Source organism: Poecilia reticulata, linkage group LG20 (genome assembly GCF_000633615.1).
Source record: "Poecilia reticulata strain Guanapo linkage group LG20, Guppy_female_1.0+MT, whole genome shotgun sequence".
Classification (NCBI taxonomy): Eukaryota; Metazoa; Chordata; class Actinopteri; order Cyprinodontiformes; family Poeciliidae; genus Poecilia; species Poecilia reticulata.
Window position 1 is genome coordinate 15,434,607 of NC_024350.1, and position 27,991 is coordinate 15,462,597.

Below are 27,991 nucleotides of genomic sequence, written 5' to 3' on the forward strand. Positions count from 1 at the left end.
GATTCTTTTATTGATTGATTTTAGTTGGCTCTGCGATGAACTCTTTGTGTAAAGTGTGTAAAGAGGGTGTTAATTATAAGCTGTCAAATGACCGACGGGCTTTAAATGTTTCTGTCGTTTAAAAAAAAATAACCGGTCAAAACGGGAAATATTTGACCTCTGGGTCGCATGTAACGAAGCACAGCACATGGCGCTACACCCTCCGCCACCAGGAGGCGGCACCCTGCTACAGAGCCAAGTTGGGCCGGTGAAACGCGGTCACTCCGAAATAGAGCCGAGCCGATTTGTTGAAGTAGAGCCGGTGGAAAAGGGGCAATAAAAACTCATCAAGCAAATCAGAACAGCGGACAGGACTTGACAGAATGCCGCCAGTGAAAATCCATGAGTAGGAGGAACAAAACAAGACCAGCAGAGGGCGGTGTTGTCACATAGAACAGAATGAAATGGGTAAAACACGTCACAGGGTCCGAGTTGCGTCACGTTTTCCCTCATGACGTAATTATTCTAAGACTTAAAAGAATTAAGTTAGTAGAGCTGTTGCCTTGCAGTCAGAAGGTTGTGGGTTCAATTCCCAGCACCGGTCTCTCTGCATGGAGTTGGCATGTTCTCCCTGTGCATGCGTGGGTTTTCTCCGGGTTCTCCGGCTTCCTCCCACAGTCCAAAAACATGACTAGGTTAATTGGGTTCCCTCTAATTTCTCAGGTGTGAATGTGTGTGCATGGTTGTTTGTCCTGTCTGTCTCTATATGTTCCCCCTGTGACACGCTGGCAACCTGTCCAGGGCGTAACCCACTCGCTCCCGAGATGTTCAACTGGTGAACGATTCGGAGTAACGTTTCAGCCAAAACGTTACCCCCTGTGGGGGCACCCCACGGGGGGATTAAGGGAAAACTGGATGAATGGGGATGAATGAATGTTTTACCTCACAGTCAAAAAATAACATTTTTCAGATAAAAATATTTACGATTGTTTTTTATACAGTAAATTCCATTTCTAAGTAATAACAAGTAGCAAAAGTAATAACGGGGCCATGCAGAGACCACTAAAGGGGCAGGTGCTCAAAAAAAAAAGGGCACATCTAACCGCATTCTAGGACAGAATATTAACAAAGCCACTCAGCTTTCAGAGTTTAATAAACAATGATAAATTACAAAATTGTGAGATATACCATCAAAACTAAGGATAATCTCTACATAGAGCATACAACTATGCATATGTAAGATATTTTATTAGTAATTTCTTTCTGCAGGTCTATTTTGTTATAGGAAAGTATTGCAATATTCAAACCCGCAATTTAGCAAGATATGTAAATCAGAGCTGGACCACCATATTTTGTCTTTACAGAATTAAACTATTTAAAATATAAACAAGGGCACAATGCAACCTTTTAGTGGACTGTAATCTATAAACAAAGAGCTGCCCATTTGCTGCAGTGGAGATGAAGACGGTCGATTCAGGAAAGCAGAGCTGCATCAAACTTTAACGTGGAACTGCAGAAAAAACAAACAAAACAAGCAATTTTTGCTTTTGTTTTGTAGTAGGCTTTTCTCATGGTATGTGACCATGAGAAAAGCCTACTGAGTTTTGCTTAAAAAAACTTTTTTAAACATTTAAATCACACATTTGTCTCATGAAGTAAATTTTTTTTGCAAAACAAACTTTGTGCATGTCAGAAATCTTTTATTATTATTCTAAGTTTTTGTTGGAGTCAAAGTTTTGCTTGTGATTCTCACATGACGTCTTAAGCAGGGCCTAACATCACAACAAAAGATTTCTGATGTGTGAAAATAAAAGTTTATGTTTGGCAAATAACTAAGTTCACAAGACAAAAATTAGTTATGTAATTTTAAAAAGTTTTTTAAACAAAACGATTTGTTTTTTTAAAAAGGAATCATTACAATTCCAAAAGTTTTGATTACAATTTTATTTTACTTAACTGAGGTTAGTTTTTTTCCCCATTGAATAATTGGGAAAAAATTTTTAACTGCATACTCTGCGAACCTTAAATTTATCTTTAAATTGTCTTACAATAAATTACATATTTCCCCAGTAACATTTAGGAGTAAATCATTTGTAGGGAGCTCCAAAAATATTATACAGCTCAACTCAACCCAACTTAAAGTCTGGGTTGAGTTTTTTTCCCCTTCATTAATGACAAACTTTTATTACATACATTATATCTATCATGGTAATCACGGTGAGTTATTTTTAATTCTAAATGAATATCCTTGTTGGACTTTCATTTAAGTGTTATTCTCCTTCAAGATACATTTACCTAACGCTAGAATAAATGAAATGTACATTATGCAGCAAAGGAAATCAGAAGATCGGACATATATTCATTATGGAGATGATCGGGTTTGGACGGGTGATGTGCCTCGTATTGCATAAGCGATACTGAAGAATGACTATCATTAACGGTACAGGGAAGGAGCTTTTAGTTATCTAGCTTTGCTAGCAAAGTCGTTAGCTAGCAGCTAATAGCACAACAACAGCCTAATGTCTGTATGATAAAAATACTGAATGGATAGATAAGAACAGTTTCTCCTCACCTGGCTGTCTCCTCCAGCTCAGTAGTTCTTCAGAGAAAGGCAGACGCAGAGGCCTGTCAGTGTCTGTTGTATTTCATTACCTCTCTGCTTAAACCGCAACTCCAAGCTGAAGCAGAAACGATACTTCAACGTTTTCCGTCATCTGACAATTAGCAAGTCTACTCCACTTTATTCACCAAAAACGTTTGTTTTTTTTTATTCACCAAAAACTGTTCTGTAATCTGGAACATTCGCTACGTTGAGCTCCAGTTAGCCGCCTAATCTCACTGCGCGAGAGGCAACTGTGTCATGCGTCACGGGCAAAAGGTCAAAGGTAACAAGGTGACCGGAGGGCTTATTATGTTGTACAAAAATAAATAAATAAATAATAATTTTAGTACATGTTATGTGTCAGAAGAGGGCTTCGAAAATAATAATACAAAAAAATAAAAAAATAAAAATTGATCAAAAGGGCACTTGGGGGCAAGGAGCAAAAAGGGCAGGTGCTCAAGCACCCCCAGACCTCCGTTCTGCACATGCCTGCTGCGTACCCCCTCGAAATCTTTTAGGGGTACGCAGTATTCTGCCGTACCCCCTTACTTTCACCCCTGGTTGTAGCCCATTTGATATTAGTAAATTTAAGGTCTATAAAATGTCTGTGAAACTGCATGAAAGTTGCCAAAAGCTGGGAACTATTTGCAGCTTTTTCAATTATTTTCTAATAACATGTACTGTGCGAACACAGAAATTAACAGATTTAACGCTTAGCTCATTCTGGCGCTGCATTCACTTACACTTGGACATTTGATATTTACCCATTTAGTCACAATAGTTTTATGTACCATATGTGTTTGGATTCCACAGTGCGTTAAAGTCCCAGCCCTAATTTACAAACATTTTTAACCTTCTGAACATTGATAATTTTTGTTTTTTGTTTTTTTAATTCTGACCATATCAAATTATGAATCCTAAAGGTACTGCGCTTAAGGCAGTTTTATGCAAAATTATATTTGATTGACCATCTAGCATTTCACATGTAATTTGAAACGGCATATAGAGCTTTTGAGTAAAGATCACACTGAGGTGGGTGCTGTTTGAAGAGGCAGAGTTCAGTTGGTATAGTGTGTGTGTGTGTGTGTGTGTGTGTGTGTGTGTGTGTGTGTGTGTGTGTGTGTGTGTGTGTGTGTGTGTGTGTGCAGGCAGAGAAAGCTTTAACCCCCTGCAATACCTTGCCTCGGAGATTTCCTCCTGCCTGAGTACAACCTGCCCTCCCTCGCACTATTGATGCGTTCATGATTCTGACTTTGGCCTTTGCTAATGGCTCAGTCTGTTTAACGGTCAGCAAGCAAGTGAGATAGACTGGCTGGATGCTGCTTGTTTGTTATAGGAATAAGATGTTAAAACGAATAATTCATAAAGATTAAAGTTCTATCTGTTAAACGGCAACAGCAGAGACCTCACACAGTCTGTTGTTTGGATTTGGACCCCAGAGTTGGAGTCGTAAATCCACCTGGGCCCAGAGCTGGACTGGGCCAAACAAACGGCCCTGGCACTTTTGGCCACGGTGGCCCACCATGATTATTTATACGACACGTGAAGGCACACCACATATCAGACTATATATGTGCAGATTGTGTTGTTTGAAAGGTTAAAATAAAGCATAGCAGCCTGCAAGGAAAAGAGTAGCCATGTAAAAAAAAAAAAAAAAAAAACAGGATACTAACACAACTCAGTATTATTTGTGTGGTGTTCCAGACACAGAAATAATTGAACCTCTAGATTTAAGATTGTTAGACACTTTTGGTATGATTATGCTCTCATGTGTTGGAGGCTGTTTGGTTGTAAAATCTGAAGATAAAACAAATATAACAAATCGCCACTGGTGGCGCTCTTGCTGTGCACAAGAGAGATGAGTCAACCTGAAAAGAAGAAGATGTGTTCCCTGTTCGAAAATAAACCTTGCCATGTGCTACTTCCAGTTATCTGCTAGAACATTAATTTATTTGACCTGGTGTATCATACACAACAATTAGAAAACAAAAGCTATGAAGGTAATTCTCTCTCACACACAAATGATGCCGTGAGACCTAATATGATTGTGAATGCTTCAAGGTTTACTGAACAAAATAACTTGTATTTTCTACGTTAAGTATTTCAACTCTTTAGCTACAGTTTCCCCAGACAATAGTGAAGATGTATGTCGAATCTGTTTTTAGAATTTTTTAATTTAATTAATTCTAACTTTTTAGATTTCTTCCTTTTCTTAGTTTTTTACATTTCTCTTTTAATTTGCTATTACTGCTATTAGGTTAGCTCAAATGACAAAATCTGACAAGTTTGGTCAAAGGAGAGGGGAGTGGCTGAGAGATTTCATTGGATTAGCTCGATGTCCTTCAAGAAAATAAACCAATCGGCTGTAATAACTGACAAAAATTGCATATGATATGCTTTTATGGTTAAAATATGGACGCCCCCGGCCAGTCCATTCCCGCTGCGCCAGGTGACCAGTACACCCCTGCCTGAGCCCCCTGGTGTAAGGTGTGTTGGAGAAAAGTGGCCTTCCCAGTTGTGAAATTAGCAAGAGGAGCTTCATCCTCACACTCTGGATCGGGTCCAGTTGAGCCGAGACCGTGCCAGAGTCAAACCATCAATCCTGGCTTGGCTGATCCAGGAGAGGTTTCCACATGATTCTTTTAATCACTTTGACAGACACCATCACTGTGGGTTCTTCTTGCACTTTGGTGTCAAAGTAACATCTGAAGGTAACGAGTGCAGCAGTAAATTAACTACAATATAAGTTCTCTCTTTTTTTTTTTTTTTTGCCCTCTCTCTTTAAGTAATGCAGGCTCCACTCAGGCAGAGCTGTAATTTTGTGCATCATCCATCACAGCTGCAACCCAACTGGATTAAACATGAAGTGCCAGAAGAGTCAGAAACTTAGGCTTTCAATCAAAGGAGTCTTGTCATATCTTACGCACTTCATTAGCTTTCTGAAATCACTTTTTTCTCTATAATCTGGCTATATTTGACAAGTGGCACGTGCCTGCATGAAGTGCTTTGACCTTCAATGTTGCAACTGCTAAACGAAAGACTTGAAATGAATTTAAAGGACTTCTGTCTGTCAGTGGTTAAATTTATTAGACTGCAGAGCTTCTGCCTTTCCAATTAGTAAGTTATTTGAATTTGAAAATATGCATGGCAGCACATGCAAATATCTTAAATTCAGGCATTTATCATTTAAAAAATCATGTTTTTCTTGCAAATTTGCAGGTTTTTGACTTCAGAGAATAATATCCAAGTTTTTTCTTGTAGATATGGAAGTCCTTTCAAAATTTCAGAAATTTTGGCAGACATTTGCTGTGGTATTAAAGTAGTCCATGACCAAATATTTTTTATGCTTGCTTCTTTTTTTCTCTACAAAGTATTTGATTGTTGGCAGAAGATCGAGATACACAACGTTTTTAATCACAAAGCTGATTACCAGCCCTAGTTCCTCAAAATCTTTGAATGCATAAAGTGCAGGAAAATGCTAAGCTTCTAGCTTGTGTTGCTCCTAGTTGTTGGTAACAATTCGAATCCTTACTCTCCAATTTGCGACTAGAAAAAGAAAGCCGAATGGAGTGACGTTTACTGATCAGAGCTCAAATTTCCAAGGAAATGAACTAAAAATCTGTTCCTAAAGTATCTTGTGGTGTCCACTCTGCTAGTCCATAAGGGACTTCCAGGTTCATCCTGTCCAACCTTCACAAACCAAAATTAAACAAAAACACCTGGTGAGATGCGGTTGCATCTGAAATGAAGTTGGTGTGAATGTGTCCTCATGTTGGCATGCTCTCAACAGCTCGAGCATCATGATGCAGAGATGAGTGTGTCGAGCCCTTAGCAAGTGAGAGATTAAACATTTGTAACCTTTTCATTGCGCAAGATGATTTCATATTCAGGATTTCTTTGCCATACAACAAACTCTCCCTTTTACCAAATCACATCCAGAGGATTAAAATGTTCTGCATCAAAGTGAAGAATGATTTTATGGGATTTAACTGCGTCAGCTTTGAAAGCTGCTTTGTAAAACGGGCCCTTTGAGGCCCCTATACAGTGCAGGGGGATCCTGTCACATTGCTGTCTTGGACCAGTGATGAAATAATCTGCGATTAAACTGTGAATGCGATGCTTTGATTGAAGCCAGTTTAATTGCCGCCCTGTGTCGTCAAAACGGGTAATCTTCGTTACTGTGAGTTTGTCTCAGGTCGGGCCACGTATGAATAATGTAGAGCGAGGCATCTAACTGAGAGGCTGGTTAAAGGAGGCGCTCCTCTGATGTTGGCAAACAAGCTCTCTCTTTCTCTCTCTCTCTTTCTCTGACATTTCCGAGGGAAAAGCAGAAGGAGAGAGAAGAGGGAGATCATGGGAGTTGGATTAGAGTTCATGCTCAGTTTGTTTGGTTACAGTACGATGAGATGTGATTGTTGTTTCCTGCTGAATTAGGCTCTTATAAAGCGTCTGTCTGTTTGAAACTAAGTTCATTATAAATTGACCAAAATCCCTCTGTCATTCAGGAACCTCCTGATTATCACTCGGACCATCTGTGTTTGAATGTTTTTGTTGCAAACAAAAAGCAGTGCAGCAATTTTTTTGTTTGTTTATGGATGAATCTGATGGAATCATTTTTTATTTTTTTTTGTAGGTCTGTGAGCTGGTATGTCTGTGCTGATTATTTATTTTCATTGCTGACCATCTGACACTAAAGCTGATCCTAAGTCTGACTTGAGTTGCACGTTGGATAATGTTAGCCTGGGCTTGACACATTTAAATACACTTGGTTCACACGTTATTTTTTTTGTATTGTATTGTATTTTCTTTTTTTGTAGATTTTTTTCTATCATTACTTGCTCTTCTACATATCTACAGATAAGTCTTTGTTCTGAGGTTACTTTGCTTCTTTTCCCTAATTACGTTTGGATGAAATATGAGGAGACTTTTCTAAAGGTTTCTTTTTAATTTTTGATAACTTTTTGGCGCTTTTCATTGTGGTGTTTGTTTCCTATGACATGAGAGGTTACCTTCTCTGATTGGAGTGAAATGACTCCTTTTCCACACAATAGGTTGTGAACAGTTTTGTGTTGAATTTTAAATTAATTTTGTATAAATCAAGTTGACTGACTTATGAAAAGACTTGTAAGGTGATGTGAATAAAAAGCACTCTTATTATATTAAACAAACAAAAGTAGAAATATTTTGGATTCAAAATTTCTCGTTTTTTGGACTGACAAAAAATGGGTGGCACCTTCCTTTCCCAATTTTGTTTATTTCTACCCAACCTCCAATCCAGGCCTTCAGCTTGGTTGCTTTGGTTTAAATCCCTGAAGATGGACCAGGTCATTATTGACCTCAGAGGGAAACTTCCACTTTAAAATTTACAACTGTGGCATTTTGCCCTCAGGCAGTGTCTGAAGCCTTGTGCTGAGAGAGATATCCCAATCTTTGTTCTTCTCATTCTGAGTTCAATTTAGCAGCTCAGAACTATGAATAAATCTAAAACTACATAATTGAATTCCGCGAACAGAGCGGATTCTCAAGGTTAGGAGAGAATGCAAATCTGTTTCTCAGCCAGAACAATGACAACGAAGCATCATAAATCCTAACGAGGAAAATATGTGATGAGAAATGGTGCAGAGAACAGAAAACGATGCATTTGATCCCCATCCAGAATTGAATCTGCTACATAGAAGAGTGTTATTGTTTTAAGTTAATTATCACTATGTCGTGGTAATTTATCTGGATCATTTACAGCATTTAGTATAAGCAACGTTTGATTCGGCGCTTTTAAATTACTCCTGAATTCTAATATCTATTATTTGTTTAGAGGATTAGCAAGTATTTATTCAACTGTGTTTCCCTAATTATTTCTCCTGACATGTTTTGTTGTGTGCATGATTCGTCTTCCCTCGGGGAGAGTGTACCGAGTGGGTGTGCTGCTGGAGCCGACTAACAGGAGGAGGAATGGCATTGAATACCAATGCACAGGCTGGTCAGTCCTTGCAGAGAGACCAGACACTGTGTATTTGTCTGTGTGTGTGTGGGTTTGGTGGAAGATTGGACATCCCATGTGTGTGCTGCGTTTGTGTGTGTGTGTGTGCGCGCACGGCCGCCTGCGCTCTGTTTGCTTGCTGCTGTGTCCTCAGTCACATCCCGTCTGGATCGAAACCCTGCCCTTCCTGTGCTAAAATAAACCCACCTTGGGACGTCGAGGACCTTGCACAGAGTGCTGATTGTTACACCTTTGATTTCTCTCTGACTTGGGTCACACTCTGCTTGCAGCCCAACACTTTAAAGCATGCACAGAAACTGCCATGAGAGTTTATTTTAACATCATTTACGTAATTACTTGATTTGACTCTTTTGGATCACAGGAATTGACAGAATTTTACTGTTCTTGTTTATTTCCTTTTGTGTCCATGCTTTCCTATCAATATTAGTTTGCACATAATTTATTGCCTGTTGTTTGTAGCTCTTCTAATTTTGTGGTAAACAGGAAAACGCCTAAAAAAAAAAAACACTAAAGAAAAAACTCTAGACAACATAACTTTATTAGAAACAGCTTTAAAAATTTCCCTTACCTATAAACGGCCCTAATCAGAAAAACTCAGTAGCAGAAATATTACACATATGAGGTGGTGAAGTTTTAAAAATTAATGAATCAATTGTGTGTGGTTTCATACTGAATTTCTTTGTTGTACTGTATTTTGAGTTGGGGGGCGGGGGGGAATTTTATTACCAGAAATGTAGCAAAAGATGAATCAAACATTTCAAAATTTCTGCTTGGACCAATAGCTAAGTTGTAATTACAGAAATTAATAGGCATATTTTTATACGCGGGTCATAGTCTGCAAATATGTTTCACTCTTCTTAACTGTTTTTGCTTCAACACACACACACACACACACACACACACGCACACACACACACACACACACACAGATTCAGTTTGCTCAATTATTCTGAGCAATTTGTCTATGGGAAATTTAAGCTAAATTACGAGACACCAGCTCACCTAACACGCGTGTTTTGAGCAGCATGAGGTGTACCGAGAGACTCTAAGCCATGCAGAAACATCCTAGGACATTCTTACGTCAAGGCAACAATTGTAACCACTCGCACTTAAGTTGCAATGGGCAAAAGCCTAAATCACGCAAGACACTGACCCTTAAAGAACAGAGCTGGGGATTTATAGTTTTGTCTCTTTTTCTATCACATAAATTCCTTTTATGTGAATTTTGAAGAACTCTTTGTCTCTATTCTGGTTTCAGCTCATAGTGGAGAAGACCACAGACTTCCCCTCTGCTGAGTTCTCTCTGGTGGAGGATGTGGCTCTGCACTTCACCTGTTTGATGGACAGGCTGAATGAGCAGCGCCTCTTCCAGCCTGACCTCTGTGACGTGGACATCGTGTTGGTGCGCCAGCGCAGCACCTTTCCTGCCCACAAGGGAGTGCTGGCGGCCTACAGCCCCTTCTTCCATTCCCTTTTCGCCCAAAGCAAACAGCTGCGGCGCGTGGATCTGTCCCTGGACGCCCTGACCTCTCAGGGCCTTCAGCAGATCCTCAACTTCATTTACACCTCCAAGCTGCTGGTGAGCAGCAGCACCGTCCGTGATGTGTTGAACGCTGCCACCGTGCTTCAGATGAGCGACATCGCGGCGTCCTGTCGAGATCTTCTCAGCAGCCACTCGCTGAGAGCCACCTGCAGAGAGATGGCCAATCAGGAAGGGTTCGACCCAGCCGAGATGCCTCCCTGCCAGCTGTACCGGGAGATCAAACAGGAGTCCGAGCTCGGCAGGGTCTACACGCGAGAAGGCAGCAGCCCGTTCTCCGTCAGAGTGGAGGAGGTGGGAAAGATGGCTGCCCAGACAAAGCAGTACTATCAGAAAGAGGAGGGACTGGGAGGCGGGGCCAGCACGGGTGTGGCCACTCTGTGTAAAGTGGAGGGCGGCGGAGAGGAGTCGAAACCAGCGGATGGTCACACCTCCTTCAACAGAGATCAGATTATTGTCGAAGTCAACCTCAACAACCAGACCCTGAACGTCTCGAAGGGATCCGATGGGAAATCTTCCGCAATCACAGAACCCATGTTTGGCCGTTGTCGTGAAAACGAGAGAGACTCTGAGGGTGACGAGGACGATGAGATGGAGAATGGTGACGGACGTGAAGAGGAGGGCGACGAAGATCTAAAGAGGACAGACATACTGGGGCATACCAGTGGAGAGGAAGATGAGGAGGATGAGGAGGAGGAAGAGGAGGAGGAGGAGAACACCTTAAACATTCCTGGACTGGAGCAGCCCGTCGTAATGGATCGACCTCGCCGGGGAACCAGAGCCTTAGCCGTGGTGGGCGCCACTGCCATGCGTCAGACGCTCGCAGAGGCCACCCTGACCAACCAGCGACAGGGCGGGAAGAAGGCACTGGATGCAGAGGGCCTAGGTCAGAAGGTCAGGCTGGAGGAGAAGCAACACTTCCCGTGTAAAAAATGCCCTCGCATCTTCAACAACCGCTGGTACCTGGAGAAGCACATGAACGTCACGCACAACCGCATGCAGATCTGCAACAACTGTGGGAAGCGCTTCCTGTTGGAGAGTGAGCTGCTGCTGCACCAACAGACGGACTGTGAGCGGAGCATCCAGGTAGGAACCGTTCACGCTCTCACCTTTCAGATTATGGGGAAGTGGAAGGAAAAGCAGAACTGGTTTTCAAAGTTATTTGCAAAATTCTGAAAATGTGGCATTTACTCGTGTTCAACCATCTGTTCCATTACTTTGTGCAGCCATCTCTGCTGCCATTACAGTTGCAAGGCTTTTTGTGTTTGATCGAGACGGAGCAATGTTTATTTATGCATAAACGGAGAGTGTCTGCGAACATAAATTTTCAAGCCTTCCGACAAATTCTTGGTTAGACTTTTAACCTCTCAAACATGAACCCGGTAAACTCTCCCTTTATTTTTGCATGAACAGAGAGTGTCTGCGAAAATAAATTTTCAAGCCTTCTGACAAATTCTTGGTTAGACTTTTAACCTCTCAAACATGAACCCAGTAATCACGACATCTCCTCTTCTTCGCTGTGTGCTTTGAAAGTGTGTGACCTGTGGAAAGGCTTTCAAGAAGCTGTGGTCGCTGCACGAGCACAACAAGATTGTCCACGGCTACGCGGAGAAGAAGTTCTCATGCGAGATCTGCGAGAAGAAATTTTACACCATGGCTCACGTCAGGAAGCACATGGTCGGTGAGTGACACTGCCATCAACTATCTCCGTGGGTCACCTCGCTCCCGTGTGTACTTTGGGCTTCCTCCTCTACAGCTTTTTAATTGTTGAGCAGGATTTGTTTTGGGTGTTGCTTTCCTTTTCCACTTTTTCTGACGGATAAGCATCTTACTTTCCCAGACTGCTTGTGCACATCCATCCAAGAATATCTTGCATATATTTATCTGTTGTTCATACTTACAGTGCCTGTAAAAAGTATTCACTCCTCTGATGTTTTAACAAATCAGTTATGGTTGATGTTTTTGAAAAAAAAAAAGAATAAAAAAAAATCATTCAATGTCAAAGCATAAACATAACATTCGTGCTTGCATAAAAGTCACCCCGTTGAAGGCTGAATGTTATAGATGCACCCTTTAGTGCAGAGTCTGAGTCAGACTTGCACTTCTGGACGCTGAAGTTTTACTCACTTTTTCCATCCAAAGCTGCCTGAGCTCTGTCAAGTGTAGCCACAAATTCTCTATCGGATTGAGGCCTGGGTGTGTTTTTAATGTTTGTGCATTTCGTCGTTTGTGTAGCCCATACGAAGGACATGCCGTTTACCTGTGAGACGTGCGGAAAGTCGTTCAAGCGCAGCATGTCCCTGAAGGTCCACTCTCTGCAGCACTCGGGAGAGAAACCCTTCAAGTGTGAGGTTTGAGATCCCTTTTTCAGTGCTGTGGCAGATTTTAAGAGTTGTAAGAAATGACTATGGTGGTGAAATCTAGCTTTTCTAGCCTTCCTTAATACAAAAAGGATCCCAGTCATTGCGGCTTTTGCCTTTGTTGCATGTCTGTTGTATTAAAAATCCTATTTTACAGTAGTCCATCAACAACAGATGTTGGTTTGATTGAGCACTGCCTCCTCCAGAAGTGATTTTTTTTTTTTTTAGAAGATTGATCGAGTGTGTCCACCGTGTGCCATTTCAGAGCTGCAGCGAGCGCTTCCAGTACAAATACCAGCTGCGTTCACACATGAGCATCCACATCGGACACAAGCAGTTCATGTGTCAGTGGTGCGGAAAGGACTTCAACATGAAGCAATACTTTGACGAGCATATGAAGACGCACACTGGTAAGTCACCTTTTGTTAGAGATTTTTTGGTATTATCATTTTGTTATTACTTTAGTTCATATTCAATCTAATGTTCAATTTAAAGTCTTCTCTTCTTCTGTGTGTATAAACTGACCTGGAGGCCCCATCTGCCTGTTTGTCTTCATGTGAACTGTGTGTTTCCCAGACCTTAAATTACGTTTCCACAGGTGCCTTCTTATCAACCGGAATACTCCCCATCTTAGAAACTGCCTATATGCAGTAATAATTTATCTCTGCTGTCTTCTTTAGCAATTCTCCCTGTTTCTGCTTGATAATAAAAGACAAGCTGTAACCAAAGGTCTTTAGAACGCTCAGTGAACGGCTTGGAGGAGCAGCTTGCTGAGTCTTCTCCTTTTGCAAAAGCTTGGTCATGAAATTCATATACGTTGTCTGTGGTTCTTTTAATGAAGGTTCGAAAGGAAAAACACCTATCACCTTTGCCACACTTTTAAAGTTTTTATTGTATGTGGAGCTATTTCATAGTTTGGGGAAGAATTACGTGTATACTCTTGTCAACAATAGTCAGTTTTTCTCACATTTTATGTATGAAATGACACAATATATCGAAACACGCTTGACAGTAAATACTGATCTGGTGTCTTTTATCCTTCAGGAGAGAAGCCGTACATCTGTGAGATCTGTGGGAAGAGCTTCACGAGTCGGCCCAACATGAAGCGCCACCGCCGCACCCACACCGGAGAGAAGCCGTATCCCTGCGAGGTGTGCGGTCAGCGCTTCCGCTTCTCCAACATGCTCAAGGCCCACAGGGAGAAGTGCTTTCACGTCACCAACCCCATGGTGGTCCCAAACTGCGGCGACCCCCTCGGCCTTGACCTGCCCCTCGTCTCTCCTGCCGCGAACTCTTCCGGTCCGGCGCAGCTGGGAACGCCGGCCTCCACCGCCACGCCCTCCGCCGCCTCCAGCCCACAGCTCCTCCACAGCACCCAGCTGTCTCTCTCCCTGCTGCACCCCATGGGGGGGCTGGCTGCTGCCTCACATTTACCCCCACCGCCTCCCTTGTTCTCTGCTGGTAGGATGAACTCCAACAACTAACAAAATTTCTGTAGCATTTAAAGCACTTTGTTTGGCTTCTCCTTGTTTAAGAGCAGACTCGCAGCGGGAGATTGACATTTACACGGAAGACAAAACTGAAAATATATACAAAAAAAAAGGCTAAACGTAGACCTCGTAACAGACTCTTTCATCTGCATAAATAAGAAATAGCTATTTTTTACTCAGCTGAATACAGTATATATCCTCAAAGTCCTCTCCGACTTCTCCCATAACTTTTACACCACACTTATAAATCCAGAGTTTTGCACAACAAATAGATTGTAACATCCTTTACCAAATAACTGTTACACATGCTGATAAAGGATGAGAGTAAAATATGTTTTGTTCTCTGCCAGGATGTAGCGACCAGTTCCAGTCTGACCCAGCAATAACCAAACGCTCATTTTGACTTTGAACATGTACCTGTTTGTGACGTCACCAATAACCAAACCCTGTAGCTCCCTTGCTATGGATAAGTAATGTAATATAGCATTTATAATCGATCCTGCACCTTACATTTGCCTCCTGTGACATTTAATATGTACTCCTGTTTCTTTTTTGTTTTTTTTCCGGTTGTGGTTGGGTGATTCATGGCTTCAGTTTCAAAAGACATTAGAGAGGCTACAATGTGTGTAGTGGAGTGAGTGTGTGTTTTTTTTTTTTTGTTTGTTTGTTTTTGTCTGTGCTGGTGTGTTAGAGTGATCTGTGAAGCAGAGACTGGAACTGAGAGTCTTCAAAACAACAAATTCACACTTGAGCTTCCACAAAGTCAGCAGAAGAAGATATTCGCGACTCTTATGTTTGGCTTCCATTAACCATCCCAACTCTCTTACAGGTCTGACTATTTATGTACCACTGTCTTGCAAAACCATTCACTCCTCTTGAACCTTTTTTTTTTCTTTTACACATTTTGTGTTGCAACCACAAATTTTAATATATGTTTTTCGCTTATTTGATACTTCCAACACAGAGTAGCGCGCAAGTCTGACGTAGAAGGAAAATGATGCATGGATTTTCTCGGTTTTCTTACTTTTACAAAAAGTGTGTTTCCTTACTGAAAGCCTTGCTCAGCCGCCTTTCACTGTGGTTTCCGCTGAAAGTCTTCTGGAGTTTGTCTTCATCAGCTTTTCACCTCTAGAGACGGTAATTTTGTTCATTTTTCTTTGCAAAAAAGCTCAAATTCAGTTGGATTGGGAGGAGAGTGTCTGTTAACTTTACATGGCTTCCTCTTTTCACTCTTCAATGAGACCGTATTTTTTGAGTGCAAGACTATTAGTTCTGAGGTCGACAGAATCTGCCACCTGAGTTGTGGCTCTCTGCAGCTCCTCCAGAGCCTTCACTCTTGGCTGCTTCTCTGATTAATGCTCTCATCGCCTGGTCTGTCAGATTAGTTGGATGGTCGTGTCTCAGTAGATTTGTAGATGGTGGTTGTGAAAGCAATTGGTTGCACTGGATTTTATTTAGAGGCATCAGAGTGAAAGGACCCACATAGAAAAACATGCCACACTTTTCAAATTTTTGCTTGTAAAAAAAAAAGAAAAAAATCTGTTTTTGGTCTATCTCTATAAATCAGCACTAAAATATGATGCAGTTTGCTGCCATGTTGTGACGATTCATGATTAAGTTCAATACAAGGCACGGTGTATATATAGCCAGAGGTGTGAGACAATGGGGCATTTTTCTGTGACTGCTAATATACTAGGTCCAAAACCTCATGTACTCAAACAGTATAGCTGTACTTGTATATCAAATTCTAATGTTATTGGTAAAGTTGAATACTGTTCTTTCAGAAAGGAAATTCAGAGAAGTTTGCTCGCAAAACTAAATGTGTGCATTTAATCTGTAGAGGATTTAACTCGTATTGTAAATGATCAAATCCAAGAAACAACAACCCAAAGCTTAAGTCTACTAAATGACAATAGCTGTATATATTCTGTTAAACAATCATTTGTAGCTGCAAATAAAAGTTATTGACTTGCAGTACAATACATTATTAATAAAGTAAAGGAATAGTTTTAAAGTATATAGAGAGGGTTTTTTGCTTCTTACTCAGTTTAAATTAGAAAGTTGTCGCCACTCAAAGAAATATTGATAATTTTTCATTCTTGATGTTAACTGGTACATCATTTCTAATTAAGCTCTTGTATTCATTTCCTACTACGGTATTTATATATGTTGGTGAATGCCGAATAATCTCCAGTTCTATTCAGTGCCTACATCTGGAAGTTTCTCTGAGGCAAGAGAGTAAATTTCTCCTGCACTATGCTAGTTTGTTAGCTTCCCCGTGTTAAACATGCTAACATTTCTCATCTATGTGATATATTGAAGGAGTCCTCTAAAAATTTAAATATGGCCCGACCTTTTTCACAGTGTAGGAAAAACTCTAGTTCAGCCTCTTGCTTTCAAGATTTATTTTTGCAGTAAAGTTTTGGAAAAGCTCTTCCGATTTCTGCGAAGGTTCATTTCTGCAGTTTTTGAACCCAGATTTTCCATTCCAAAAACAAATTTGTTCGTAAACTGAATTATGGACGGAACAGCAATTACATTACTTTAGTTGTTGACGAATAATTGTTTCCTATCTTGGAATATATTTTGGGGTTTCATAAAATGTGTTTATGTGGGTCTAAATATGAGGAAATGAAAGGCTTGGGGTGGAACATCAAGTTTTGTCATGTCTGTGAAGTTTGTGCGCTGTTGACGCGCTCTTGTTCTGAACAATGCAAGTGTATTAGGATCAAAGGTGTGGATTTCACTGTTCTGCTGCGTCAGGATGGAGTATGTTACTTTTGCTGTGACGTCACCCTGTCAGGGTTTTTTTTTTTTGTTATTATTTTTGTCTTAACCCCCTGAAGAATCAGTTGTCCAGCTTGGGATGAGCTGAAAGCTCTAAACATAGCCTGAAGGTTTTCCAAGTTATTAAATATATGTATAAATAGGATTAAGTAGTAAAATTGTATTCTGTTGAAGCCACTTTAATCATTCGGTACGCTAAAGTGATTGAATCTTCTGAGATTGTATAGAATGTGAGAATAACAAAGCATGAGATCAAGAGGCGTTAATGTCCGACAGTTGCTGCATAATTGTGTATGTGCAGCCATTTTGATTATGTGCAATATTAACATGTGGACTTTCAGAGTTGTGACACTAAAGCCCAAAAATGTTTCAACAGGTCCCAAAAAATTCATCGCAGCTTGGATCAGAGATCAAATCATGCATGCGTATCAGATGCTTAGACTAACAAAACCAGAGTGGTTTTTCTTTCTTTTTTTTTTTTTCCATCTACAATACCAGCTCCTCCTACGTCGATAAAATGCAAGCCTATCTGAAGTTACATAAAGGTGAAGCTATATGGAGCTTAGCCAATTTTCACCTTTGCGTTAACATTGATGTGAGCTTTCCATTTGCTTCAGTTAGCAGGTTTGAGTGGCATTGAGCAAATCATAAGACTGAAAGCTTTAAGTGGAAAAAGAATTGACCCCATAAAATTTCAGTGTCATAATTGGCAAGCGTCTGAGTTCAGTTAATGCACTCCTACTCACTTTGTCTATATGCTGTAGAGCTGTAGTCTTAGTGTTGCTTTCCCCTGTATATATTGTGCAGATATGGATGTACATGGTTTTTCTTTTTTTTTTTTTATGTTTACACAGGGAGAGCTGAATGTTTTCAGGTTGGTACGGCGGAAAGACAATTTTAAAAAATGTTTTCTGCCTGTTGTTTTTTTTTTTTTTTTTTTTTAATTCAGAAACAAAACTGAGTCCTTTTGGTAAAATATCACATCAGCCCAAGATTTGTGTCTTTCATAAGCCAACATGAGGAAATAATAATAACATATTTGGACATTATTTAAATAATGGTACTTTAAAAAAAAATATCTTCCTACATACTCATCCATTTTTTTATTTTTTTTATTTTTGCATTTTGATTTGTTTATTTCATACTAGTCCAAGACTGCTTAGAGCTTCTATATTGTAATTTAACTAATTTAACTCAATTATATTCTGGCTGTAATAAAATCCAGTTCAACCTTAGTGGACAATTAGCTTGAATTTTGCAAAAAGAAAAAGCAAAACATCTATCAGTTTAAAAGTTGAAATGAACTTTTCTGTCTTTGAAGAAAATTAGCTAAAACAATTGTTTTCTTTTTCTTCTTAAAACTAAATGTGTCCCTTAAAATGTCTATATTCATGTCGACTACCAAGCATTCAGTAGGAAAATAAATTTTATAAGCTTTAGAGTTATACATCTTAATACGTACAGTGTCTTGTAAAAGTACCCATAGTATATGGGCCTATATTTTATTTTGTCATGTTACAACCACAAGCTTTTTGTATTTAAATAGGATTTTACTTTGGTAATAGGTCGACATGCAAGCCAAAAAGTTCAAATTCAGTTACAACTGACTCGAGCAGCTTCCTTCATGCTCACTGCCTTCATGGCATGTGACAAGTTGCAAACTGAGCTGTTTATGGCTTTCTTTCAGCAATGTTTTTTTTTTTTTCTTATCAAACTGACGAAGTGCATGACCTGTACTGTCAATAGATTCCTCAAGCTGAGATGTCGATCTCTGCAGCTTCACCATGGTTACCATGGGTGTCTTCTCTGATTAATACTTTAATCACAGAAAAGCTTTATCTATATTAAAGGTAAAACTGGTTGAACTGGATTTTATCTAGAGGTTTCAGAACAAAGGGGTCAGATTGCAAATACACACACCGCACCGTGACATGAAATCAAAAATAAAGGTATTGAGGTTTTTGGTTGTAACATGACAAAATGTGAAAAAATATTTGGAGTTTATACAAATGCGGAGCGGCATTTTGTGGCCACTGACTGTCAAGTACTGCTTCTCTGTTGTTGCTGTTTATTACATCACAATCTGTCTGCAGACTTTACTAAGATCTTCTGAAAGCTGAGAACATTCTCTCATTTCTGCTATAGATGCGCAATCTATCGCAAGAGTCGTCACTGACGTACTGTGTGTGTGTTTGCCTTACAAATGGTGGGATTTCCACATTTTTTTTTTTGTGTTAAGCATAGTAACTATACCTGACGGATACATTGTACTGAACACTACTGATTTATGCACTTTGAATTCCTTTGCCACACTTTGCCAACAAAGGGGGCATGTATGTAGACACAGGGTGAAAACAAGTTGCAGAAATTTGTAAAGATGGAAATAAATACATCCTTTGCATTTTTTTAAGTGTAGATAATTTTGATTTCTAAATGCACAAAGGATAAATTGACACGAATGAGTATTAAAGCCTCAAAAGTCACAGAAAATTGTATGTCACATGTTGGAGTGTTTCAGACGAGTTTAAGTCTAGTTTTTTTGTGATGTTGCCATCCAAGCAAGGTAAAAAGTAAGAAGAGTTCAGTTCAGTTAAGATGGTTGGTTAGTTTATTTTTTATTATCAATGGAAAATAACCTGATGCAATTTACCTTAAGATTTTTTTTTTTAAAAGCCTAAACATGAGTTTATTTTTATGTAAGTTGCCTAATTGAGTAATGGGAATTATATTAATTCTAACAGCACTTTATTATTTTCTTCTTCAGCTCCATAGAGTTTTAAAGCTGACATAGTAGCACTTATTCCACATAAAACAGCCGATACAGTGCATGTGCACACATGCATGTCTTTATACCAAAAGATTATAGGAAATAAGAAAAAAATCTTCTTGAATTAAATGTGTCCTTGGCAGGTTCCTCAGACACAGAATTTTAACAAAACTGGTTTTGAAGTACATCCCTGCAATACTTACTTGGAATGGGATCAAGAAATGAGATTGGAGTCATTAAAAACCTCTTGAAATAATATAAATCCATCAAACTGCATTCTATCTTTCATGTTGGAAGTGAATGACATAATGTGACAGCAGTTTTATGGCCTCGTTGGAAAATGTGTTGGGGAAAACTGTGGAGAAAGGCTAAAATGTATTTTTTTTATTATTATTTTAATCTCATCCAGGACAGAGTGAGCAAATCATATTGCTGTAGACGACAACATTTGTTGGTTATTTTTATTTCTTAATTTAAGAAGCTACTCTTCCCTAAATGTCATTGTGACATTTAGGGAAGAGTATCTGTTAAAAATTGAAGTAATCATTTAAGCAATTCTACCTGTTCCTTATTCTCTACTTGTAACTTATGCAGAATATATCCAAAGTATGAAGGAAAACGAAAATGTTTCATATTTTAGATTAAAAAAAAAAAAATTAAGTTATCACCTTTCGCTTTGATGACTTTTTTTCCACAGTGCAATTTCTCAATTCATTAGGTTTTTCTCCTGAATTGGTTTTAATCCAATTACATCAGAAATCACTCAACTAAGTAAAGCGAAAGTATTGTCCATCGTTACTTGAAGATGTGAACGGCAGAAAACCCGAAAAATTTCAAGTATTGTTGCAAAGACCATCAAACGCTGATAAAACTTGTTCTCAAAAGGAATCCCTGTGAGGAATGGAAGACCAATAGTTGCCTTAATCCAAGGGTTGATTTCTATATGCATGGTTCACACTGTAAACCATTGTGGTGGAGGAGATACTATGATGGTTGGGGGTGGCTTTACTGATGAGATTGCTGGTAATTTATTTAAAATCCAAAAGCACACGTAGCCAGATTTATTAGAATCCCATTCTATCCCATCTGGTTTCTGTTGAGTTGGACCATTGCTAGTTTTTCAAAGAAAAGAAGAAAGACCCAAAGACACCTCCAGCCAATATAAGGGCTATTCTGGGTTCCCAGTCTGAAGTACAGAATTGGATTCCAATATTTGGCAACAGCAAATATGGCTGCTAAAGACTGAGAAATCTGAAAAGTTGAGTCTGGACAAGTCTGAAATTGTCTCATAGAGCCTCACCCACAAACAGAGGGATTGAGTCCAGGTACTTTGATAATAAGTTACTAACAAATGAATATATATTAAAATCAAAGCTGAAAGCCAATAAGATCTCAGCACCTTCAGAAACATCCCCAAAACTGTTGGAAAATCATCCCAGGTACCTCAGGAAGCTGATTAAGAAAACACCAAACGTGTGCAAACTGGTCATCAAAATCTAAAATAGAAAACACTTTTTTTATTATACAGTTTTTCCTTCATAATTTGGATGTTTTCTGTATTAATCCACAATGTAAAAAAAAAAAAAAGTGAGGAAGAACTCTGAAATTTGAAGATTTTGCTGGCTTGTATATTACCTATAGAGATCTACTATTCTGCTGGTTTTAGATTCAACCTTTGTCCAACACACATGAATCAAATGAATGGCTCATTACCAGGTCATTGCCAAACGTGATGACATGCTTAAGAGGTAATTTAAGAATTTGATGTAGGTGTTTGAGCAGGGTTGCATCTAAAAAATACACGATGGTCGATCTCAAGGACTAGGGCTGGAAACCCCGTCCCCCGAGCCATCAAATATGGAAAAGAAATCAAAGAAATACTTCTTGCTCTTTTACTGTTTGTTCTTTTTAGTGGTTCAACATTAGCTCAACACAACCTGCGACATAAATACATCATCGAACTTGGTGTTGTTGCAGTTTACTTTTGACATTTCTCTCACAAGAGCATTAAAAGTAAACACAAATACCAAAATGTTTAGGAAATTATGCAACTGTTGCATCCTTCGTCAGAATTGAGGGCTTTTGCTTCCATTTATTTTGGGGTGAAAGCTGGGATGAAGAGAAAAGGAGGCACATTGTAAATGTGTTTTTGGAGGGAGTTTGTCTTGTTTTGTGTTAAAACTACCCATGAAATGTTGTTTTTTTTTATGTGCTTTGGATTTTGCAGCTCTGGGTCATTTTCCCCTTTCACTGATTTGTTCCTCCATTTTGTATGGTTTCCTGTTTTCTGCCTGTAAACAAATTTCTGCCTGTAAACATTACCTTGACCAACCCCAGTTGGTCAAGGTAATGCCAATAAATAAAGACCAAAATAATTATAATTGACCTATTAATGATGGATATTTTTCCTAGTAAAGTCATAAAATAGCTTCTTCTTACATAAGACCGTAGGAAGAATTTAGAAAATGTTACCAGATTTAATACGGGAACAAAATATCACAATATCAAAATATCATATAAATGCACATGGTTGGTATGAAACATCTCATGGCAGCGATATCATGTTACCCAGAAAAATGGGAATGAACAATCAAAACTACTAAACAAAGATGGGGGGAAATGACCAGTGCCTGGGTCAGCTGCTAAAAAAATGTGTCCAAAAACTATTTGATTTTGTGGTCTTGCTTAGAAAAGGGCCGCATCTAAAGTCAATACGAAAACTCTTGTTGGATGTTGAAGAAAAAGTATTGTATGAAAGAATTTAGTGGTTTATTGTGGTCTGTTTGCTCGTCTTTTTTCTGTGTTTATGCACATTTTTTATTTTTTTTTAAATGACTGTTTCCTCTATATTTGTTCAAATATTTGGAGCCTCAAAACTGACTAAACCAAGTTGGCTATTGAATTAAGAAAGATATTACACAAACGTAATAATTTGTATGTTTGCTGTTTGTCTGCCTTAACCTATCATATTTATAGTTCTCATATACTATTCATAATATAGAAATTAGTCTTGTATTATAATTAAAATTATACTATTCAATTATAGCAGAAGATTGACTTCTGTTATAATAAAGAATATTTAGAATTAAATTAGTGAAGAGGCAAAATTATGCATATTAAAATTACTTTAATACTACATGTAGATTAAAAGGGAAAAAATATGCTAATTTGATTTGACATCATTTAGAATCACAATCAAAATTTACTAATTATACATATAATTTCTGTTGTAATTTCCCAATGATTGGTAGAAACAAAACTAAAATGAGGTAAATGGCAAAATAATAAAAACAAAGCCTTAGTTTTAATGTGATTGTGCACTTAAATCTAGCTAAACACCCCTGAAAGTCAGCAGTGGTAAATGCTAATTTTGTTCATTAGCGTCTTAGCTGAAATGTTGACAGCAGTGCTAATGTTAGCGCTGCAGCAGTTCAGAAGGATACAGCTGGACAGTACTTGTAATGTTTTAATAGCTTTTTATACTTATGTTTTGTCATTAATCTGCTAGGATGAGACACTTTCCTACTTTCTAATAGGCCTGATCAACCTCAAAATACATAGCAGCATGATTTTGGGGATCATGTTCAAAAAGAGAGAAGAGATTTAGTTTTGTCAGCTTTGGAGCTCCTTTGACAACTACAATTTTTTTTTTTTTTTACATGAGAACCTTTGATTAGCTGCTTTAAGATTGTATATCTCATCCAAACCCCTCATTGCCCCTCAGCCAATACCACCATATTTAAATCTATATATACCCTCAAGTGTATTTCCAGTACTTATTGCTACCACAGCATTGAGAAATCATGAAATGTATTATTAATTGGTGATTCTCTGCTCTATAATGTTAACAGTACAATATGTATTGGGTGATTCTGGTATTCACAACCCATGTGTAGACAGTAGTCGTCCCATTCAGCTATAATAACACAAAAACTGTACAAGGACATTAGAGTCTAGAGGTGCTAAAGACGGTAGGCTGTTTTTTTTTTTTTTTGTTCCTTTTATTGTAATATTGACAAGTGTTAACTGTCTGTAACACAGTAGAGCATTATGAAATCATTTCAATATTAAACAATATAGATATTATTGAATATCTGCATGTCTTGCGTTTGTTTTTATGCATACTTGTCTGTGTATTGTGTTTTATTGCTTGTTGAAAGAAGCAGGAATTTTGACTTTGCTGCCCTCTGTTGGGCAGTAAACATATGTGTCAAGGAAGGCTTTAGCCTGGTTGTATCATTTTTATTCAGTTCAGTGAAACAATGTAGATTCTGCTGATATAAATGTCATTTAACTGTCCATTACTTGCAGAAACGCATACGAAAATTTCATTGCAGGAAAAAAAAAACAATCATTATTATACCACAGTGCTGATTAGAAAAGCCCCAACTCTGTGTGAAAAAATCAAATGAACACGTTACTACCAATCTTTCATTAAATCCTAATGTCTTTGAAAATGAGTGTGCCCCGGAAAAGTGTAAAAACGGTGCAATTATTTCCAAGTCAATTTCCATTGGGATTCAGGAACTGTGGAGAGCTTCACATCTTGGTGAGACGCAGGGTGTTCAAGCGGACCCCCAGCACTGTGGCCCCAGAGGCATACTGAATTTCTCTGAGAATCCCGTTCCACTTCCTCTCCGTCTCATTGTACCTGCGAAGGATTAATAGAAGAGTCGAGTTGGCTTGAGTGACATCCTTAATTGCTAAACAGAGAACCATACTTCTGGTACTGAGCTCATCTCAGTTTCCAGATTTAATTTAAAGGCAGTTCTCAATTGTTTTTGCAGGACAGAAGAATTTAAAGAATTATACATTGAGAGAAGTTGCACCTCCAAATGTCATTCGTCTCTTTGGGAAGGATTTCATCACTGTCTTCTAAAGGCATCATGGCAAAACCTCCCACAGCGTAGAGAGAACCAGCCAAAGATACAAGACTTGGAGAGCTTCGCTCCTGAGGAAACGGCTCAAAATCTGACCACCTGCAATATCAAAATAGGAGGCATACATAAATAAACTCACAGTTAAAATGGCTGTTTAAGAAAGAAAAAAACAGCTGTGATGAAATTGTTTTAGGTCAAACTGATTTGGAAGCTTTATATAATTTTTCTCCTTTGTTTTTGGTGAAAATTGTTCAAATTGAATCATATATGCTGCATTTCATACAGACATACTTAAAGTGGTCCCCATTAAAACTGCTAAAAGTTTTTATACAAAATCTTTTACAACTAATTTCAATCCATTGATAAAAAATTTTTTTTGGTCTATATAAATGAGTGAATGTGTGAATGGATAAATGACAGTGTAAATCACTGTCCTCAGTCCTCAGACTGTACCCTTGTACAGCCGCTAGCTGTACAAGGGTAGTATCGTACACTTACCATTTACCATATGGATCCCTGCTAAACCAACATGCATGCATAAATATTAGTCATTTTGTTTATCTTCAAGCAAAATTTAATTCAGCATATTTTATAAACAGTTATTTTACATGTTTTAAAGAGAAATAGGGCTTTATTAGTCCGCTGAAAATGAACCAATGGCCTATTTTAAGCATCTGAAGTGCAACCTGAAGAAATAAATCAAAAATAAAAAAAAACAGGTTTCAAATAATGACTGGAGGAAGGAGTTCTCCAAACCAATCTGGCCGTCATGTAATTGATCCCTAAAGCTAATAATTGATTCTGCCACCCATGGCAGCACCAGCTGTCAACAATGTTTTATATTTTTATCATAAATTGTCTGCTTAAGGTTCTCCAGCAGTTTCTTAGTTGGCTTTTGGAGAACTCACGTTGCAGAACTCACGTGTTGGTAGCGACGTCGTACGCCTCCACTGTGTCGGTCAGGCCGTCGTCGGTCACTCCTCCCGCTACATATATTTTGTCTTGATGAAGAGTGGCTCCGAATAAGGAGCGTGCCGTCTTCATTGGGGCGAGCTCTTTCCATTCAAACCTCTTGACATCATATGAACACATCCTCTTCAGACAGCTCCTTTTTTAACATATGACAGCACAGTAACTTTTAGGGTTTCCTGTGTTACTTTGATATGGTGTGATTGTAACATGCCGACTGCAACGTATGCTCACTTGTTGTCTCCCTTCCCTCCTATGACATACACAACATCTTTGTGTGATACGGCTGAATGTCCATAAACCGGGTAAGGAATTGACTCAGACTCACCCCATTTGAACGATCTGTGAATAATCAATCACGGAAGCAAGTGAAAACGGGTTGTTTTGAAAGATCAGAGCAAGAAATTCTTTTCATTGCAACTTACTGCCTGTCATAGACCAAAACTGTATCCAGTGTGCCCTCGTTATCTTTCAGTTCCTTCCCTCCCAGAACGAAGATGGAGTTCTCACCTTCGGCCATCCCAAACAAGAACCTCGGAGTCGGGAGGGGAGGCATCCCGAGCCAGTCGGTACTAACAGGGTCATACTGCGGTCACAGAAATATTTACAAATATTTAGAGGTTTAGGTTTTTATTTAGGTAGAGGCTGATTGCTTTGCTTCTTGGTCACCTTGTACATTTCCTATTCCTTTTGATCATTTTGTACTCAACTTTCTCTACTCTTATGCAACTCTAGTAAATAACATCCACTATCTGGACCTCCATATTTCATGAGTCGTATTCCTCCAACAGACATCAGAAATAAAATAAAAATTGGATTTAATACATCATTCTTAGAAAATAAGAATTGTGCAAAGAACAGTGAACTAATGGTTAAATGGATAGGCGTGAAATAATTTGTTTACTGGTACAAAATGGAAATAGATAATTGGTAGATAAAAAGGAGGGATTTGACCATCAGCTGCTAAATATGTGAACTGTAAACAAGCTTGAAGAAAGTAGTAAAACTCTGATTGTTTTCCTAAAGAATAGAAATAACTTTAATAACCCTAACTAATCTCAGACTATGTCTTTTTATATTGTGTATGTTAATATCTGGTCTCAACTTTATGGTAAACCTTCATAATTTTACGGTGACATTTAACGGTAAGATTCAAAATGTTTTTTGCAATAGTAAAATAGTTTTTTTTTCCTCAAATAAATCAGATTACAGGTGTTACTGATTAAGTAACTTTATAATGTCTTTTTAGAACAGCTTTCATACCTGCAGGAAGTAGGAGCACAGAGGGTCCTCCTTGTTCTCTTCATCAACAAATAATCCTCCAATCACAAAGATCTGGTTCTCCTTGGTGACCAGGCTGACGTGGTTCTTGGGAACCTGCGTGGAAACCGACGCCATGAAGCAGTCGTTGCCTGACGGGTCGTACCCCACGGCGCCGGTGTCGTTCACCATCAGTATTAGGTCCTTGGCAAACATCCCAAATCGCAGGTTATCATTTAGAATAGCCGGTAGAAGATTTTCTTCGTCCTCTTTGTCTTCAGTTTCTCCATCTTTCGCTGCCCCTCCCTCTTCTGTTTTGCTCTTTTTAATCTCTGGCATTTTCCCCCCTCGAGCATCCTTGACCAGCTTCAGCTTCTGCTGAAGCTCTGGATTAGCAGAGATGAGATGGTGTTTCTCCACCTTTTCTTTCAGGTAATCGTCCGTGACGAGACGCAGACGAACACAGTCCAGCAAATCGGGGAGTTCCTTCTCTCTGCCCTCGGTGTCCCGGCACACCCATCGCATCAGAGCCTCGAAAACAACCTCCTCCGTCTCCACGTTCAAGTTGTCATTCGTCAAAATGGCTGCCACCTCGGTCGCGTTAAGCTGGAGGAAGTCTTCGTCTTTGGAGATGAGCTGGAAACGCTCGCAGGCATAGTTCCGGGCGGAGACGGCCAGCCTGGGGCAGTCCAGCATCAAACCGAGCCTGAAGATGGCCAGGCAATTGCTGAGGCTGAGGCGCTTTTGCAAGAAAGACACGCAAACAGTGAAAATGGAAGGGATCTGGTACATGTTGGCAACGGCAAAGATGTCCTGGACGTTCTGCTCTGTGACGTTGATCTTGGAGGTGTACAGGTACTTGAGGATCAGACCGATGACACCGGGCTCGACGTCCTCCAGCACGATTTCTCTCTTTTTGCTTTCATCCAGGTCAGACAAAAAGATGGACCGGAAGTATGAGCTGCAGGCGCACAGCACCAGCCGGTGACAAGGGAACTCCTTGTCTTTGATCTTCAGGACGCAGTCCACCAGCTTGTCGTTCTCCAGCAAATCATACAGGCCATCCTGGAGGAGAGTCTGCTGGTACAACCTGGGCTCATCCATGGGATTTATAGGCACAGCCATCTGAGAAGTCTTTAAGATGATACAGATAAAGTAGAATCGGATCCTTTTTATTGCAGAGAATTTGGCTTTCCAGTCCGGAGTGGCTTTACATGAACGGCGACCCTGCTCACCGGCTGAATCCTGGGACGGCCCGCTTTCTCAGCTGTCATGACCCTTCAACTGAGCTCCAACTGGAGGGTTATTTTTAGAGTGCTTGCTTGCTTTAGAGCTATGGGGGCTTTATTCTGGAACATT

General features: G+C 39.3%; 2 protein-coding genes across 2 annotated transcripts in view; one reads left to right on the plus strand and one right to left on the minus strand.

The window, feature by feature from the left end:
- zbtb47b (zinc finger and BTB domain containing 47b) overlaps positions 1-23,318 on the plus strand; it is a 37,040-nt gene extending 13,722 nt beyond the window's left edge. Inside the window, exons 2-6 of the mRNA XM_008396217.2 lie at positions 9,838-11,205; positions 11,653-11,800; positions 12,355-12,470; positions 12,745-12,889; positions 13,524-23,318. Coding sequence (XP_008394439.1) covers positions 9,838-11,205; positions 11,653-11,800; positions 12,355-12,470; positions 12,745-12,889; positions 13,524-13,963 — 2,217 coding nt within the window. The 3' untranslated portion in view covers positions 13,964-23,318. The remainder of the gene's footprint in view (positions 1-9,837; positions 11,206-11,652; positions 11,801-12,354; positions 12,471-12,744; positions 12,890-13,523) is intronic.
- klhl40b (kelch-like family member 40b) lies at positions 21,158-27,902 on the minus strand. The gene is made up of 6 exons (XM_008396215.2): positions 26,636-27,902; positions 25,798-25,958; positions 25,607-25,714; positions 25,326-25,511; positions 24,353-24,502; positions 21,158-24,174 (listed from the first exon to the last, which is right to left on the minus strand). Exons 1-6 carry the CDS (start codon positions 27,755-27,757, stop codon positions 24,063-24,065), a joined length of 1,839 nt encoding a protein of 612 aa, XP_008394437.1. The 5' UTR covers positions 27,758-27,902; the 3' UTR covers positions 21,158-24,062.
- Between the last annotated feature and the right edge of the window lie 89 nt (positions 27,903-27,991).